The sequence below is a fragment of the Ochotona curzoniae genome, unplaced genomic scaffold, assembly GCF_017591425.1.
Source record: "Ochotona curzoniae isolate NIBS_2020 unplaced genomic scaffold, NIBS_Ocur_1.0 contig_46, whole genome shotgun sequence".
Classification (NCBI taxonomy): Eukaryota; Metazoa; Chordata; class Mammalia; order Lagomorpha; family Ochotonidae; genus Ochotona; species Ochotona curzoniae.
In genome coordinates, this window is record NW_024466340.1 from 8,425,756 (window position 1) to 8,442,813 (window position 17,058).

Below are 17,058 nucleotides of genomic sequence, written 5' to 3' on the forward strand. Positions count from 1 at the left end.
GGAAGTCATCCCTCTGATGGCCAAGTCTGCCTAGGGGAATCTCCAGGAATGACTGGTCCTGGCTCTCCAACAAGCGTGGGTCACAGCGTGTGGGCAGGGACGTGCCCTGATGCCCCCTGCCGGTCGGAAAGCAGTGGCAGAGTGCAGGTGGCAGGTGCCTCCTTCAAGCACACGTGCAGCTCCCCGGGCAAGGGGGGCCATCCTCGCTCTGGCTGCACGACTGGGCGGGGAGATGCTGAGCCTGGAGTTGACCAGACCCTAAGCCGGGCAGCCCAGGCCCTGTGTGGTCGGGGCCACTGGGGCTGGCCACGTGGTAAGTCTGCAGACACCCCGCCTCCTCACCATTAAGCTGCATCCTGAGGTGAAGATGGGAAGGGTGGGTCTGTTGGTTAATAAACCAAGTCCCAGTCAGCTCTCTGTGCTGCACTGTCTGTGCTGGAGGGGCAGGGAGAAGGGGGTGGACAGGTGGGACCGAGTGCCCCTGGGAGGCCCCTTCCTCCTGACCTGCCCCCTTCTCACAGCAGCAGCAGGAGTCGGCCCTGGGCAGCATCCTGGGACCCCCACCTGGCTGCACGGCCTGGGGGTGCAGTTCACTGCTCCTGAACCTGGGAACTCGCAAACGCCGCAGAGCCCCGCCTTCCAGCAGAAAAGTGGTATCATCTGCCCCCCCTCTGGCCCACCTCCTGTCCCAAGGCGAGTGGCGTGTGTGTGCGTGTGTGTGTGTGTGTGTGTGTGTGAGAGAGAGGGAGTGAGCTCCCCCTTGGGGCGCACACATTTGACCCAGGAGTCAGGGTTTGACTCCAGTCATCGGAGCGTGCGGTAAGGGTCTGGTGTGGTGGCAGAGCGGGTTAAGGTGCCTCCGGCAGCACCAGCATCCCACATGGGCCATGGTCATAGTCCCAGCTGCTCCACTTCCATCTCGTTTCCTGCCTGTGACCTGGGAAAGCAGTGGAGAACGGCTCAGGCCCCTGCACCCTAATGGGAAAGCCGAAGGTGGCCCCTGACCAGTCCAGCTTCGGCCAGTGCGGCCATCGGGGAGTAAACCAGCAGATTGAAGATGTTTCTGTAACTGCCTTTCAAAAAAAGTAAATCTTAAAAAAGAAAGAAAAGAAGGACCTTAGGGACAGCTGCGGGGCGCTGGCCAGCACTGGGTCTGCCATCTGGGCTCCTAGGGTGCCGTGGAGGGCACATTGGCCCGTGGGAGCTTTGGGAAGCTCCCCAGGCTGAGTCTGAGAACAGCGCTTGGGTAAGCACGGTTGCCCTGGGCCGGCCCGTTTCCCAGGCTGCTCTGCCCCGAGCCGTGCCCTGGGTCTGTAGCGGGATTGTCCTCGGCTCCCGGGGGCTGAGCTGTACTGCTCTCTCACTGTCTGAATGGTGTCTGTGTATCGCTCATCAGGTAGCTGACGTGCAGGCTTGATAATGGCTTAAAGTTGCATTTATTTGTTGGAAAGCCCACGTAATCGAGAGACCTCCCGTCCTCTGGTTTCCCACCTCCGCCTTACTCCACGCACCACAGCCGCAGGGGTGAGGCAGGCTGGCTACAGCAGTTGGAACACTGGTCAGGTGCTTCCTGCGTCCTGTGCCCCAGGGAGCAGGAGGGCAAGCCGACATCCCAGGGTGGGATGCGTGAGCCCCGAGCCGAGCGTGTGTCACGGGCAGCTGGAGCAGGCGCAGTGGCTGGGCACAGCAGATACTCCTGTCAGAGGGGGACTTGCAGGGGCTGCTGTCACAGACGTGTGTCCAGTGTTGCAACGAGTCACCTTCATCACCAAGTAGGACCACAGGAGGGGGAGAGCGCCACCTGCAGGGCTTCCAGGGTGAGACGCACGGCTGGGGGCAGCATCCATCCGGGAGGAATTTCATCGCCGCTTGTGTTGGAAAGAGATAGGTCTACTTCTGCGTTCAGACCCCTGCGTCGTCCGACATCCAGACACGGAGCAACGCTTTTCCACATTGGCTTAGGTATGAAAGACTTCTCGGGAGCGAAAAACCCAAACCGGACAGTGGCCGTGGCCCCTGGAGGCTCCGGCCAGCATTGTGGGAGCATGCGCGACTCCCCCCACGTTACTGCGGCAGCCGGCAGCTCTCGGAGTCACAGCCCAGGCCGCAGCCGGCACTGCTCCTGCCCCTGATTCTGGTCAGCTCAGAATGCAAAGATTAGCTCTGCAGGCGGCCCCCAGATGGAACGCCGGCACCCGTGTTTGCCTGTGACAAGCCCAGCATGACCACTCCGTATTTCCAGTCTGTCCCACCCCACCCGGGGTACAGCGCTTGTGGAGGTGGACTCTGCAGCTCCCCCACCCCAGGCCCAGCCTGAGCCCACCCTGGGGCCCCCTGTGTCACCCAGCTCCCCTCAGCCGTCCCCGCAGAACCCTGCTCCCCACAGCATCACGGGATGTCCTTTTCCTGAAGAAGCCTGCCCAGATCTGGAACCCGGTCTCTGTCGGCTGGTGGCACCTTATCCCCCGTGTCAGCTGTCCCCTAAGTATCTGAGTTTTCACAGGGATCAGACTGGAGCTCAGCCAAGATCGGAGCCCCCACACCCTGCCATGTGGGACCTGCCTGGTCACGTGCGGCACATACGGGCTGCTGATGGCCAGGAAGCAGCACCAAGAGGGGATTGCAATCCTTGGGTCTTCAACACAACATGCTATTTTCTTTTTTTTAAAAAGAATGCATTCAGTAATCCAAAACTGGTGACTCTTTGGATGTACCCCCTAAGTGCGATCCAGCTGCTGACTCGGGGGGCTGAGGGAGACGCAGACACACAGACGCGCACGGGGCTGGTCCACGCTGTCCCTTAACTGCACTGTGGGCCGTGTCCACGCTGTCCCTTAACTGCACTGTGGGCCGTGTCCACGCTGTCCCTTAACTGCACTGTGGGCCGTGTCCATGCTGTCCCTTAATTACACTGTGGGCCGTGTCCACGCTGTCCCTTAACTGCACTGTGGGCCGTGTCCATGCTGTCCCTTAACTGCACTGTGGGCCGTGTCCACGCTGTCCCTTAACTGCTCCGTGGGCCGTGTCCACGCTGTCCCTTAACTGCTCCATGGGCCGTGTCTATACAACACAACTCGGCTGCAGGGCTGAGGGTGAGCCACGGTGTGCCGTGAGCGGCCTCAGCAGAGGCTCCCGGAGGGTGTGGGTGCCATGCAGGGCTGTGTTCTCCAGGTTTCTGAATCCTAGTGGCCAGGGAAGGCGGCGCGCTGCTCGCTGCTCGCTGCTCCTCACGCAGACAGCTTGCACTTGAGTAACCACTTCTCTGGACAAAGCTCCTTTCTCGTGTAAGCCTAATCCAATCAAGTCGCCGCAGATACATGGCAGTGTCTGAGCCGTTTTCAGAGATGACGCGGCTGCAGTGGGCCCCGGGGAAATCAGCCAGGGTGCAGTCACTCCTCGGTGGGCCCCGTGACCGGCAGTGTGTGAGCGTGCAGTTGGGCCCCTCTGGGCACACGCAGGCGCTCCCAGCCCTCATTCGCATGGATCCTGGAAAGCCACTGGGTCCTGCCTCCTTCAGCGGGCTGTTCAGACCCGTCTTCCAGATCTCCTGCCCAGGCCCCCGTGTCCTGGTAAGGAAGGGCACTTGGACCTATCTCTTGGCATTGTGAGCTATTCTGGCACCCGTGATGCATCCACTCACTCACCCATCCACCCACCTTAACCCTATATTCACCCATCCATGCACCCACTCACTTCTCCACTCACCCACCCATCCATTCCTCCACTCATAGATGCACTGAATCCATCCAATTACCCTGACATCCAAACACCCAGTCATCATTCTAGAAAGTTCATTGATTGCTGACTCTATTTGAGGGGATCTGAGCATGAAGAAGAGAATAGATCGGTCTTGTTCTTTACTCTCCTGTGCCCTTGATTCTGCCAAAATGGAATCTAACCAGCAGGGAAGCCAAGACCAGAAGACCCAGGGAGCACCAGGCCCAGCCCCGGGAGCACCAGGCCCAGCCCCGGGAGCACCAGGCTCAGCCCTGGGAGCACCAGGCCCAGCCCCGGGAGCACCAGGCTCAGCTCCAGGAGCACCAGGCCCAGCCCCGGGAGCACCAGGCCCAGCCCCGGGAGCACCAGGCTCAGCCCTGGGAGCACCAGGCTCAGCTCCAGGAGCACCAGACCCAGCCCAGGGAGCACCAGGCCCAGCCCCGGGAGCACCAGGCTCAGCTCCGGGAGCACCAGGCCCAGCCCAGGGAGCACCAGGCCCAGCCCAGGGAGCACCAGGCTCAGCCCCGGGAGCACCAGGCTCAGCCCCGGGAGCACCAGGCCCAGCCCAGGGAGCACCAGACTCAGCTCAAGGAGCACCAGGCTCAGTCCAGCCTCTGGAAGCTGCCAAATGACCAACGTGGCCATGGCACTTCCAGTCTTTTGGCATAGTTTTGGGTCAGGATCCACTTCATGCCAGGAAACGCCGGTATGAATCGCTCAGGTCTGCCACTCAAGGAGGTGGTGGTGTCGCAGAAAATGCTGACCCTCCCTGTCCCTCAGCACAGCCTTGCTCTCCAGGCTTCAGAGTCATCCTGGAATTCTAGAAGGCAAAACTTGTGTGAACAGAGTTGGGGTCAGGAGGCAGCAAAGTCGAAAGGAGAGAGGCGGGAGACCCACATGTGTTTGCTCAGACTTGACCCTGACTTTGCCTTGGAGGTCCACTCTGAGTCCCCGCCTTGCCCATGGCTTAGGGGAGGCATTCTCCCCTTGCTCTCCCAGAGTCCACAGCAGCAGCATGCCCAGCATGTGTGGCCCAGCAGGACCCCTGCCCTGGCTCCACGCAGGATCAGAGCCCTGCCCCGCAGAGCGTGGATGGGCCAGGAGGCGTGCCGACTCCGCCCCTCCCGCCCCTTACACCCCACTTGTGGGTGGACACACTGCAGGCAGAAATGTTCCAGTAGACCAGGAGGATTAGCCCTGGGGGGAGGAGACCCCACCCTGCATGGACGAGGTCCCTTCCCTGAACCCGTCTCTCTCCACTAGGTCCCAGCCCCATGGGCAACCCTCTTCTAGCTGCAGCATGGGTCAGGGTTCAGTAAGAGCACATCACATCTTTGAGTTTTTCCTGCCGGCTTCATCCCTCTTGGGCTGTCTGCAGGTCATGTGTCATGCCCCCCACCCGGCTGTGAGGCCTCTGTGCCAGGTGGCCTCTGACCTCGCCGTGCCGCCTTGCGCACTCACGTGGCTCCAAGCCCTGACGGGTGCAGGAGCACGCAAGAACCCCTGAGCTGCCCCCTAGTGGCAGTGCTGGCAGCTGAAGCTGTACCTTGGGGAAGCCAGCCCAGAGTCTGGGTGCAGGCCCCGGGGGAGGGCCATCAGCAGGGAGCCTGGGGTGCCCGTTGGCCTACTGCCAGTTGGCACATTTCAGGAGGGAACCCACAAATGCTTTCCATCTTGGAGGGGAGACGCTGGTACATAGTGCGTTAACTCCGCACACCCCCAGCCCCTACACGTTCCCACCCATCTGGTCCCCCTCCCTGTTCCCCACCACAGACTGCACCAAGCCAGGACCTGCCTGGGCTCCTCTGGGCTCCTCTGAAGGCTGTGCCTGCATTCACAAGGCCCTTGGCCACCGACAGACAGCAGCCTGAGGACAGGGTCCCCGTAAAGAAGGAGGAAGGACAGCTAGCAGCCCATGAATGTAAACTTGATACTTTGAGCAGAGTTTATAAATCTGTGTTACAGTCGGACAGCTCTGGAGCATCCTGCACATGAACAGGTGGTGGCCGCCACCAGGGAAACCGAGTTCAGGGGTGCCAGTGGGAAGCTGGGAGACTTCTGGGAGCTGAGGATTGTCACTCAGCAGGGGTGACGGCTCGGTGACACAGCTGACCCCAGTGGGCTGGCTGGGAGATGGAGCAGGTGACGGAGCCACCAGGAGAGTCCCAGGCTCGGCCGAGGTGGGAGAGGCTGCAGTTGGAGGGGTGAGCGGGCGGGGGTTACAAACTAAAACTCGGGAGGTGGGGGAAAGAGGAGAGAAGGAGGAGGGGAGGAGAAACGGGGAGGGGTGGAGGGAGAGGGGGAGAGAGGAGGACGGGGCAGGGGACAGGGAGGGGGAGAAGAGAGGGGAAGGCAGAGTGGGAGAGGGGAGGAAGGACTGGGGGGAGAAGCGGGGAGAGGGGAAGGGGCAGGGAGGGAGGGGTGGTGGCGAGAGGGAGGAAGAGGCCACCACGGATTCGGAGAGAGAGGGACAGGAAAAGCGACCTAGAGAGGAGGGAGGTGACGCAGAGGCAGACAGAAGTGGCAGACAGCCCCTGCCCCATCCCACCCTGCCCAGGGTCCCTGCAGGCGGCAGTCAGCAGGTGTGTGCAGCATGGGGCGGAGTCCTCCAGGCCCTCTGCCCACTAGGAGCCGCGCTGGCCGGGCCGGGCGAACGTCCCGTGCATCTCCCAGCAGTAGGACGCCTTCCTCCTTGTCTCCTTGCTGCTGTCCAGGTGTGGGGACAGGCTCGCCCCAACCCCTGCGGCCTCTCACACACCACAGGGCACCCCGGCTTGCTCAGGCGCTTCACCTGAGCACTGGCCAAGGAGTCCCCTCCTCGCTCAGGACGCACAGCCCGTGGGGCCAACATTGCCCTAACTTGCACCAACCTGGCAAAGTGCAGCTCACCAGGGCGAGCTTTAATGGGCAGAGCTGTGGGCATAGATCCAGCCGAGGGGAAGAGAGACACTCGAGCAACGAGGAGCCGCACACTGGGCCCCTGCCAGTGGCTTGGGGGAGATGGTACCCTGTGCCAGGCCCCTGCCAGTGGCTTGGGGGAGGTGGTACCCTGTGCCAGGCCCCTGCCAGTGGCTTGGGGGAGGTGGTACCCTGTGCCAGGCCCCTGCCAGTGACTTGGGAGAGGCGGGGGTGGGGAGGTTGGCACACTCACACCAGCAGGGCTGCTGTACAAAGCCTGTCTCCCTGACCCTGCTTGGAAGGCTCTGCCCTCGGCTCTGGCCAGCGGCATGTTCTTGAGCCTTCCGGTTCTGGTTGCAGTCCCAGGAAACTGGATGGCCTTGGCCCTGCGCCGAGGAGTGGCCATGGACAAGGGCGCCTGCTTGGCTTGCCCCTGCAGCTCTGGACTCTGATAGGAGCACGCTTGCTGGGACCAAGGCCACTGCTGTGTGTGCCCCAGGACACACCTGCGCCCAGGTCCTGGAAGCTGCGGCCCCAGCAGGTAGCAGCGTCCGGACTGCTCTGATGGGAGCCGGAGCCAATCTTCCCCGGGAGCCTGCCACTTCAGAGCCGGCTTCGCTGCAGGTCTGAGCACTCTCTCCGCTCAGGACAAGCCCGATGTGGGAACAGCACTGAGCCTCCTGGGCTCTGGACAGGCTCATTTCCTGGGGCCTCCCCTGCATCCTGCCCCTTCCCGTCTCTCCCACGTGCAACCCCCGCCACACACATCTCAGGATTAAAGGCCGAAAGGTGAATGAGAACAGAAGTCAGAGCGTGCCCAGCTCACACGCCTTCCCGTGACTCTGCTGTGTGGCCGTGCAACTGCAGCCCTTGCCCGGGGCCCAGGTCCTGGCAGCCCCACTTGACGTCCTCGCTGTGCGTCCCCAGAGGGCTGCTGCCACCTGTGACAGGGATGGCCGTGAACGTGGTGAACGTCACCCGTTTCCTCTTGGAGGTGGGCGATGTGGGGGGCTCGCCTTGCTCCTTGCCGGGGCCAAGGCTGAGGCTGGGGGCTGCGGGCTGGAGCAGCTGCCCATTGAGGCCCCCCTTCTGGGGGTCTGTGCTCAGCAGGTACTTGCTCTCCTCCAGGTCCACGCCCTGGTCGACGCATGTCACCTGCTCCTCCGGGGAGGAGGCCAGGGGGCCCTGACTGTCCAGCAGCTCGGTCCGCTGGCTCAGGCCCACCCAGTCGTGCGAGTGGCTCAGCCCTTCCTGCTCCTCAAAGGGCACCTGCTTGTGCCGGTACTTGAGGGTGAAGGTGGCACAGTTGATGAGGAAGACGAGGATGGCGAGGCAGAAGACGCCCAGCAGTGCGTACATGCCGATCTCCAGGTCGCTCAGGCCCTTGGAGGCGTGCGCAGCATCGCTCTCGTCCATGGCTGTGCTGTCCCCTGGGAGGTCCCCCTGGTCTGGGAAGCCTGGGAGAACAGTGGGGAGGGCCCAGCCGGGGCCGTTGTCATCCAGGGGGCTCCCCGGTCCGCGCTCCTTCCAGAAGGCGGCCCTCTCGGTGGTGGCAGCCCTGCCTTCCTTGAGCCCCCTGGACGAGCTGCCAGGGGACGGCCCTCCTGGCCTCCCCGCTTCCTGCTGGTGTCTTCCGGGGTTCCTGTCGCTGACACTGCTCTCCATGTGGGCCCCTGTCCCTGGGGGCCCGCTGTTGCTACTGTTGGGGGTGGCGTCATTTTGGCCGAATTTCACCGTGATGTGTGCGGCCCCTGTGGCGAGCACGCTCTTCCGTTTGGACTTCTGGCATGGCTCGCTGATGGCGAGCTCCACCCTCACCAGGGCACCCTGGCCTTCCGCCTCGGCCGCGATGACCGGCCACTTGAGCTTGGGGTCTTGGTGGATGGAAACCACTTTCTCGTCCAGGGACATGGCCATCAGGGAGAAGTCCTTCCCATCGTAAATGTCCAAGGGGGTGACGGAACCGTCGCTGAACTGAACCCAGCAGCTGATGGCAGCTTCCTGTGGAGTAAAATCCATCAGTCAGCCAGCGGGTGGCGTGGGAACAAGGGTGAGCGTCCCCCAGTGTGGGGGCGACACAGCGGGCCACGCCATGCAGTGCCAGGGCCGAGTGCCCTGACAGATCTGCTCTCTCCCCTGGAGGTGACTGGGGGTGGGGCTGGGCAGCGCCCACCCGGCAGAGCCAGCAGAGCCCAGGCGGCAGGGACCGGTCAACATAAACCCTGACCCCTTGCTCATGGTCGGTTTGAATTCGGAGTCCTCTCTTCTGCAAAGAAGCTCAGCCAGGGCTGTGGCCTCCTGGCATCCCCCAGGTGAGCGGTGGGACCCTTCCCAAGGGGCACACGGGGTACTGGTGGCCGCTGACCACCGTCCTCTGTGGTTAAGGCTTGCTCCTGGGTGGGGGGACATCTCCCACCTTCACAAATGCGCATGTGCAGCCCCTCTTGGTTTGCATAAACACACACACGACAGCACACAGGCTTGTAGGCACATACAAGGTGCTTCCAACACCTCACGCAAGTGTGCCCTGAATTCTGTGGGAATGTCCATCCATGTTGTCCTGTCATGAGCACGGACAGAACCATGCCTGCTCACGGCACACGGTCACACACACGAGGGCTTCAGGAAAGGGTGACACAGTTGATACGCTGGGGGGTCCTGGTTTGTGTCTGGAGCCAATCCTTCGATGTAAACCCCACAAGGTTTAGCAGCGGGCCCAGGCTGGCCACGCAGCCACTGCCCCCTCCCACGCCCCACCTCGTCACCTGCTTGGGCCTCTGCAGTAGCTCCTGGGCCACCGTGGTGGCGAAGATGGCTCTGTTGCTCCCCGGGCTGAGCTGCAAGGACAGTGACAGCCCCGTGACCAGCTGCACTCCAAGGTCTGTGACGGTCACCCTGTCGTCCAGCACAGTGACCGTCTTCTCAGCCAGGATGGCATCTGACAAAGGCGACAGGATCTGGGGGGCAGAAGCAGAGGGACAGGGAGAGACTTTAGGAAGTGCTAGCAGGTCCCTGTCAGCGCAGGGGTGCAGGGGGAGCGGGGAGCCCCCAGTGCCAGCACAGGGGCAGGGCAGGGCAGGGCAGGGCAGGGTGCTGGGGTGGAGTGGGGAGCCCCCCAGTGCCAGCACCAGTGCCAGCCTTGGCCCAATGCAATGCACAGTGGGACTGACATGGCAGCCAGATGGGGCGGGTGGGTGTGGCTTGGAGAACCCCCGTTAGGAGGGCTGCAGAGTCTCATGCATTTCAGAACAAGCTACGCATTTCCTGCACAGCACCAGCCACTCCTACTGTGTGCTTCCCTTGAAATTATTTTACTTAAATGACTTGTTTTTCCGTTGTTTGCAAGGTTTATTTATCTATTTGAAAGGCAGAATTCCAGAGAGAGGGAAGGAGAGAGGGAGCAAGGAAGGAGGGGGAAAGGCCCCCGTGCGTGCTCAGACCTGCTCTCCCGATGGCCGTAAAGCCCGGGCCAAGCCAGGAGCCAGGCTCTGCATCCAGGCCCCCTCAGGGCTTCCTCTCCAGACACTGGCCCGCAGGCAGCTGCAGCTCTCCCACCACCTTACCCTGTGTGGCAGCCACAGGCTCCTGTCTGCCCACGCACGCGGCTTCCTGGGCCAGAGTAACACTTCACAGGAGGACGAATGACCCTTACATCTAAAGGCTTCCCATAGGAACAGAGACGTCTGGCTGCCCTGGGCACACAGCCCAGCGGAGTCTCCCCCTTAGCCCCGTGACCTGCCTCTTCCAGCCCAGGCCACCTGTGCTCCTCCTGACTCTGCCTTCTTGGGCCTTGGGGTCCCTGTGCGTAGGAGCGCTCAGACACAGCCCAAGCCCGTGGAGTTTCTCCCTGAAATGCAGTGGCCCCTCTTCTACTCTGGCCAGATTTTCCTCCTCCGGCTGCGACAGGAGGCTCGGGGAAGGCCTGCATGGGCAGGTTCCAAGCGGTGGTCTCTGTCTGTCCCCAGACCACACTTAGGGTGGTCCTGGATCAGAATGAGCTCAATGTTGACAGCACTTCCACCCCGTGTGTCCTGGGGCCATCTTCCCTCAGAAGGGAGGCTGGGACCTGAGCAAGTAGCATGAGCTTCCAGGGAGGCGGGGGAGAAGGTTCTGCAGTGACAACATGTGTGTAAGATGGGCGGCTGAGGGGCAGCTGGCTTCCTTCCCGAGCGTGTGTCCCATGATGGCAGCAGCTTGGACGAGAAGGTGTTCCCAGCTGAAGCCCAGGGCTCCCAATGGGGGTGCCACGCGGGGACAACAGTGCCCACCTCATCACCACACTGCTTTTGCAGCTACTTAGCAACCTTGGCACATTTCCTCCAGGCAAGGGCAGCCTGCTGCCTGCCCAGCCTGCAGACCACGGGAGCCTTCTCACCTGGAGGGTAGTCATGCCCAGCTCCTGCCCGACCAGGATCTGTCCTCCCCGCAGCATGGCCACCCTGGGCTCCTCCACCTGCATGAAGCTGCCGGTGAGCTCCGTGATGTCCACTTGCCAGTCTGAGCCCAGCAGGTGAGCCACCTGCCCGCCAGGACCCGCCGCCTCGGCCACGAACTGCGTCAAGACCCGCACCATGGCGTGCTGGTACTGGAGGGTGCAGCCCCGGCCCCTTCTCTCCTCATCTTCCTCTTCCTCGCTGTCCCCAGCTGGCCTGGCAAAAAGGCAATGCAGTTAGCCACCAGCCCCTGGGGCTGCAGCCCATGCACCCAGCCCCGCGAAGTGGCCGGCATACACAGACATTAGGCAGCACGGAGTCTGCACGTGGGGCCTGGGTGCCAGCCGAACGGAACGGTTCAGTGTGTGTGTGGTCGGCAGAGGGCCACCTGCTCCCAGCAGCCCTGCTTCCCAGAACTCATCTGTGCCTCTCTCACTCAGTGACTGGAAAAGATGGCGGTAGGGGTGACTGGACTATTGCTCCCACCATCAGGTGACCCAAGACTTCTGCTCCATCCTTGGTTCTCCGGGTCCTGCTCAATGAAGGGAGCTGCCTCTATGGACAGCACACGCCAAAGACTGGGTGTTGTCTCTGACCAACAGGCAAGGGGGAGCTGGGGCTCTTGGTGTGACAGTCGCTGGGGAGCCAGGGCCCTTGAGCTGATGGCCAGTGGCCAGTGGGGAGCCAACAAGGAGCCAGGCCCTTGGTCTGTTTGTCAGAGAGGGCAGGACCTTCAGCCCATCAGCCAGCAAGGAGCTGCCATTTGCCAACAGCCTTGTCGACTGTAGCGATGTGGAGCCCCTCCTCCCTCAGGTGAGACCACAGCCTGGTCAGGCACTGCGGGAGGATGAGCCGGCCACAGGTGGACAAGCCAGAGAGGCCGCCCAACTCGGGCAGATCTGCTCCCATGTCTTTCCATGTCAGCCCCTGAAGCAGCCCACCGTGGCTGAAGCAGGGCTGGCCGCTCATGCCAGCGACTCCAGCTGCAGCTGAGGTCATGGCGGAGGCCTGGTCAGTCCCTCCTGTGCTCTGCCCACGTGGCTGCAGCAAGTGGGTTGGGGTGGACACTTGCGACCAGGTGAGGCACTTGGTCCCTGAGCTGCAGAGTGGGTCGAAAGCAGGGTGTGAGCCTCACAGGGAAGCTGTCCCAGAGAAAAGCAGCTGCGAGAGCCAGCCGCATGAAGCAGGCTGCCTGGAGCAGCCTTGCCGAGCCCTGCCCTGCCCTGCCCTGCCCTGCTGAGCCCTGCCCTGCCCTGTCCTGCCAGGCCCTGCCCTGCCCTGCCCTGCCGAGCCCTGCCCTGCCCTGCCCTGCCCTGCCCTGCCGAGCCCTGCCCTGCCCTGCCCTGCCCTGCCCTGCCGAGCCCCCGGGAGCACAAGGACAGGCCCACCCACCTTTTGTTGGAGACGATGGGCACCCTCCAGCCCTTGATCTGACTCAGCTCTGTGTCTGAGACCTCGATGTGCAGGGGCAGCCGGGGCGCCCACACGGTCACATGCAGCGGGGCACTCAGGTGCTGGTAGGTGAAGTTCACCGCCACGTCCACCTTGCCTTTTGTCTCCTTGCCGTTGACGAAGACGTGGTCACATCTGTCAGAGACCTGGGGGCAGGCACAATAGAGGGAGACCGTTCATCAGCCCGTTCCCCAAATGCTTGCCACGCCAGGCCAGGGCCAGGACCCTAGAATGCCCTCCAGGTCTCCCATGTGGGGTGCAGGGACCCAAGCCCTGGAGCACAGCCTGCTGCCTCCCACAGGGGCGGGATCAAAGGAGGGCAGCTAGGACCAGAAGCAGAGGCTCTGGTAGGGGACCCGGGCATGGCAGGCAGCCTGCTGCGCCCAGCGCTGGGCCCTCTTGCATGCATCTCACTTCCTGGGCCTTTTTACTAAAGCACATGTACCACTAGAAGGAGCGTGGAGGTGACACTGGGTCGGCCGACTGGCCACACCTCGTCCACGGAGGGAAGCAGCTTGGCCTGCGAAACCACCTCTTGAGGCAGCCTGTCGCTCAGGGCCCTTCCTGCAGAGACCGGGAAGCCGACACTTGTGCAAAGGCAGGGAGGTTACACTGAGATGCAGCCCAAGGCCTGAGCCTGCAACCCTGGGAGGAGATGGCACTGTCCATGTATGTGCATGTGTGAGCACACGTGTGTGTGTGTGTGTGTGTGCACGGGCACGCTGCTGCTTAGGCTAAGTGAAGCCAGCAGTGCCTGTGGCTGCAGCACACAGGGCCCTCTGTCCACTGTGGCTGTGGCCTGGCCTGCAGCTGAGCGGCTGCAGCACGCACGCAGGGCCCTCTGTCCACTGTGGCTGTGGCCTGGTCTGCAGACTGAGCGGCCAGGCAGCTGCTAAGACCCTCGTCTGAAGGTCCTTGGCTCCTTTTCAGCGCTGGTGGGCTTGTCCTTCCAGCCACTGGGGGAGTATGTGGATTTAATACCATTTCTTCTCTTCTGTTTAAATGCTGTAAGAATTTAAATCTTATTTAAATTTCACCAACATTTGTGGTAAAGTTTATGTTCAGATGTTTTTCACTTTCCTTTTTTTTTTTCTTAAGAGCTAAAGCTAAGGCTATTAAAAATTTGGTTTATTTTTCTTCCTGCAAACTTGGCAGAAGCAGGCATCCTATCGGAACGCCTGCCCCATGGTCTCACCCAAGGCGGAGCCAGTGTGCCCGTGTGCCAGCGGGCTCCCTGCTGGACTGGCGGGGATGCTGACAGCTTGACCGGAGGCCATGGTACGGCTGGGCCACCAGCAACAGTGCACCGACAACAGGTCCTGTGCTGAAGGGAGTTACCTCTGTAGGTACCGTCAGCCCTGTTTTCAGATAAGAAAACTGAGGCTCCATTCTCCGCAGCCACTAGGGGCCTGCTGACTGGGGCGAACCCAGCTGTCCTCAGGGTCATGCCCCACGTGGCTGGGCCATGGGTCACCTCACTCTGTGCCACCGTCTCGCCAGAACCCTGAGGAAGCAGCCACTCCAGGCAGCTCCTCTTGGAGCCAGCCCTGCTGCCGCTGACCGGGGCCCCGGCCTCAGCCTGCGTCTTCCCGGGCTCCCACCTTGACCAGGAGACATCCATCGCGTCCTCCCCACACCGCCTGTGACAGGTGCACAGAAGCTGTGCAGACGCTGCCCAGGCCACCTGGGGCAGCGGCCAGTGAGCCCTGACTAAGAACCACTACTACGCGCACACTTGAGCTCCACAGCCATCAGGAGACACACGCCCAACGCCTGGCTTCGTGGCAACTTCCCACACTGCTCCTTCCAGGCGTGCTGCAGAAGTGGCCTGTGGCCAGCAGTGCGCCCGCATGGTGGTCCGGGCGGGGTTGGGGGCACCACCTCCCCTGCCGCCGGCTTCCTTGGCTCCTCCCCGGCGCCGGGGCTGGGTGTCCTCACAGCTCATTCTCCTCAGGTCAGAATGAGCAGGCGCAGGGGAGGGACGCCTGTGGCAGACTGCACTTCCACATCAGCAGAGTGAGCCTCGTGAGTGAGCCTCCAGAGTGAGCTGGGAGCGAGTCTTGTCTCTGCAGAGCGGCCCGCTCCTCTCCCTGCTCCACACGCGTGTGCACACACATGCACGGGCACGCACATTTTTTGTCTGATATCAGCTGCTGAATTTTGTTCTTCCTTGACTGTAACTTTCCCTAAATTACTTCTTTATTCAGACTGACAGAGAGGGAGAGAGGACACTCCCACCCACCAATTCACTCTGCAAATATCTGCCGCTTCCAGGGCTGGGCCAGGCCGAAGCCAGGAGCCTGGGGCTCGGCAGGCTCTCCCACGCGATGACAGGAGGCCTTCTAGAACCTGTGCTGACGCCTACCAGCTGCCTGCCGGAGTCTGTTCGTGGTGAGGGAGAGTCCTCTCTCGGCACCAAAGCGTCAGCATCTGCTGTGTGCGTGCACCATCTCCACGGGGGCTAGAAGCGCCTGGCGTACAACAAAGGATTGTTGATGCGACTGGATCAAAGCAGGAATCACTGAGCCACAACTCTGAGTGGCAAGGAAGCAGAACACAAGCCCTAAGCCATCGTCGGCCAGTCCTGCCGGGCGGAACTCTCCGTCGGTGGGGCAGCATTGTGATACAGCAGCTGCAGCTCCCACCTGTGGCACTGGCATCCCACGTGGGTGTCTGTTCCAGGCTGCTCCCTGCTAATGGTCTGGGAAAGCAGCAGAAGATGGCCCCAGTGCTGGGGTCCCTGAACTCGCGTGGGAGAGCAGGAAGGAGTTCAGCAGGCCCAGTCCTGGCCGTTGAGACCATCGAGTGAGTGAGCCAGTGGGCAAGAGCTTTGCTGTATCTGCTTCCCTCTCTGTAACTCCTTCAACTAAATAAATAAATCTTTAAAAGAATTCTCTGTTGACAACACTAAAATGGGATTTGGAGTTAATGAGAGCTACCTCCTCACAGCTTTATTAGGATTAATGCAATGCTGTGAGGGGATTGCAACGGGAGGACACACGTGGCTTCAGTAGGCCCCCGCCAGGCAGCAGCTCCCGGGGGCAGCCTGAGCCGCCAGGGCCAGTGTCCACACCTGCCTTGTGGAGAGCTCAGTGGCATCTGCCAACTGGGAGAAACCTCCCGTAGAGTTGTAAACCCCCCACATTCCTCGAGTTCCGCTGAGACCCCCAGCGCGCTCCGCAGGGACGTCCCTTTGGCTCTGCCAGAGCTCAGTGGCCATGCACCATCCACCTCTCCACCCCCAGGGCAACTGGACAACACAGTGGGGAGGCCATGGGGGGTGACTTCATGCTCGGGAGGCCTCTGCCTGGCAGCCACCTGCTCAGTTCAGTCAAGCTGTCTTATCGAGCCTGTCCGTCTGGGTGCTGCTGCTGAGAGCCGAAGGAAGCAGGTGCGATGAGCTTGCCTGATTCAGGCCCCGGGGACCAAGCGAGGTCCTGGCCGTTCAGGCCGGGTTCTGAGCTGCTGGAGTCTGCTGCGGCCAGGAGAAGGACATGCATGCATTTTCTGTTTTATTTTAAAAACTTATTTCTCCTCATACAGCACAGTCATTGCTGTAGCATTTATTTATTATTTTTTTTCAACTTTTGAGTTAAAATTATTCCAAGACAAAAAACTAAGCAATAAAATTAGGAATGTGATCATAAGTGTTGAGCAGCCGTGGGAGGCAGTGCACGGTCCCCAGAGACTGGGCCGAGCCCCGGGCGGGCGAGACTGGGCACGGTCCCCGGAGACTGGGCCGAGCCCTGGGCTGCCATGCACCTTCGCTCGCGGGGCAGGAGAATCAAGACTGCAGCTGAAGGTTGGCAGGCAGACAGGCAACCTTGGCGCAGGGAGTGAACTAGTTAGCACTTTGCACGTAGCACAAGCTACTTGGGAAGCAGGTAGGCGTATTCTAGCTCGTGCTTGGAGGGGCAGTGGGCAGAGCAGCCCAGAGAAGATGGCCTCACAACGAGGCTCACTCTGCTGTGGGGACTCCCTGCAGGTGGCTTGGGTGTGGGGGTGTCTGCATCACTCGGCGGTGGGGGACTCCCTGTGAGTTGCATTAGTGTGAGGGCTGCTCTGCGTCCCTGGGCCGTGGGGGTTGCTGTGTGTTGCTCAGCTGTGGGGGCTCCCTGTGGTCACTCGGCCTTGAGGCTCCCTGTGCGTTGCTAGCTGTGGGGGCTCCCTGTGGTCACTCGGCCTTGGGGCTCCCTGTGTATTGCTCAGCTGTGGGGGCTCCCTGTGGTCGCTCGGCCTTGGGGCTCCCTGTGTGTTGCTCAGCTGTGGGGGCTCCCTGTGGTCGCTCGGCCTTGGGGGCTGCCGAGCAGCTGCCGTGAGCCACCCACAGGTTCCGTTAGCACAGTGCTGTCACTGCTGCCCCAGGACTACGTCAAGGACAGGAAGTCCAGGTGGAGCCTTCAACGTGGGTTTTAGGAACTGGGGGGCAGGGACGGGGCTTGCAGGGAAGGGGCAGGCGTCCAGGCTCCTGGAAGCCACAGGGTCTGGCCTGGCCTACCCGACCGTGGTCCTGCACGGCCCAGCAGCCGTGACTGCGTGTGGCAGCCCCTACGTCTAG

At 61.8% G+C, this 17,058-nt stretch overlaps 1 protein-coding gene across 1 annotated transcript in view; it reads right to left on the bottom strand.

The window, feature by feature from the left end:
- Positions 1-7,437: 7,437 nt before the first annotated feature.
- TMEM132D (transmembrane protein 132D) overlaps positions 7,438-17,058 on the bottom strand; it is a 259,981-nt gene continuing 250,360 nt past the window's right edge. Inside the window, exons 6-9 of the mRNA XM_040986864.1 lie at positions 12,441-12,646; positions 10,991-11,264; positions 9,381-9,572; positions 7,438-8,616 (exon numbers count right to left, since the gene is read on the bottom strand). Coding sequence (XP_040842798.1) covers positions 7,438-8,616; positions 9,381-9,572; positions 10,991-11,264; positions 12,441-12,646 — 1,851 coding nt within the window. The remainder of the gene's footprint in view (positions 8,617-9,380; positions 9,573-10,990; positions 11,265-12,440; positions 12,647-17,058) is intronic.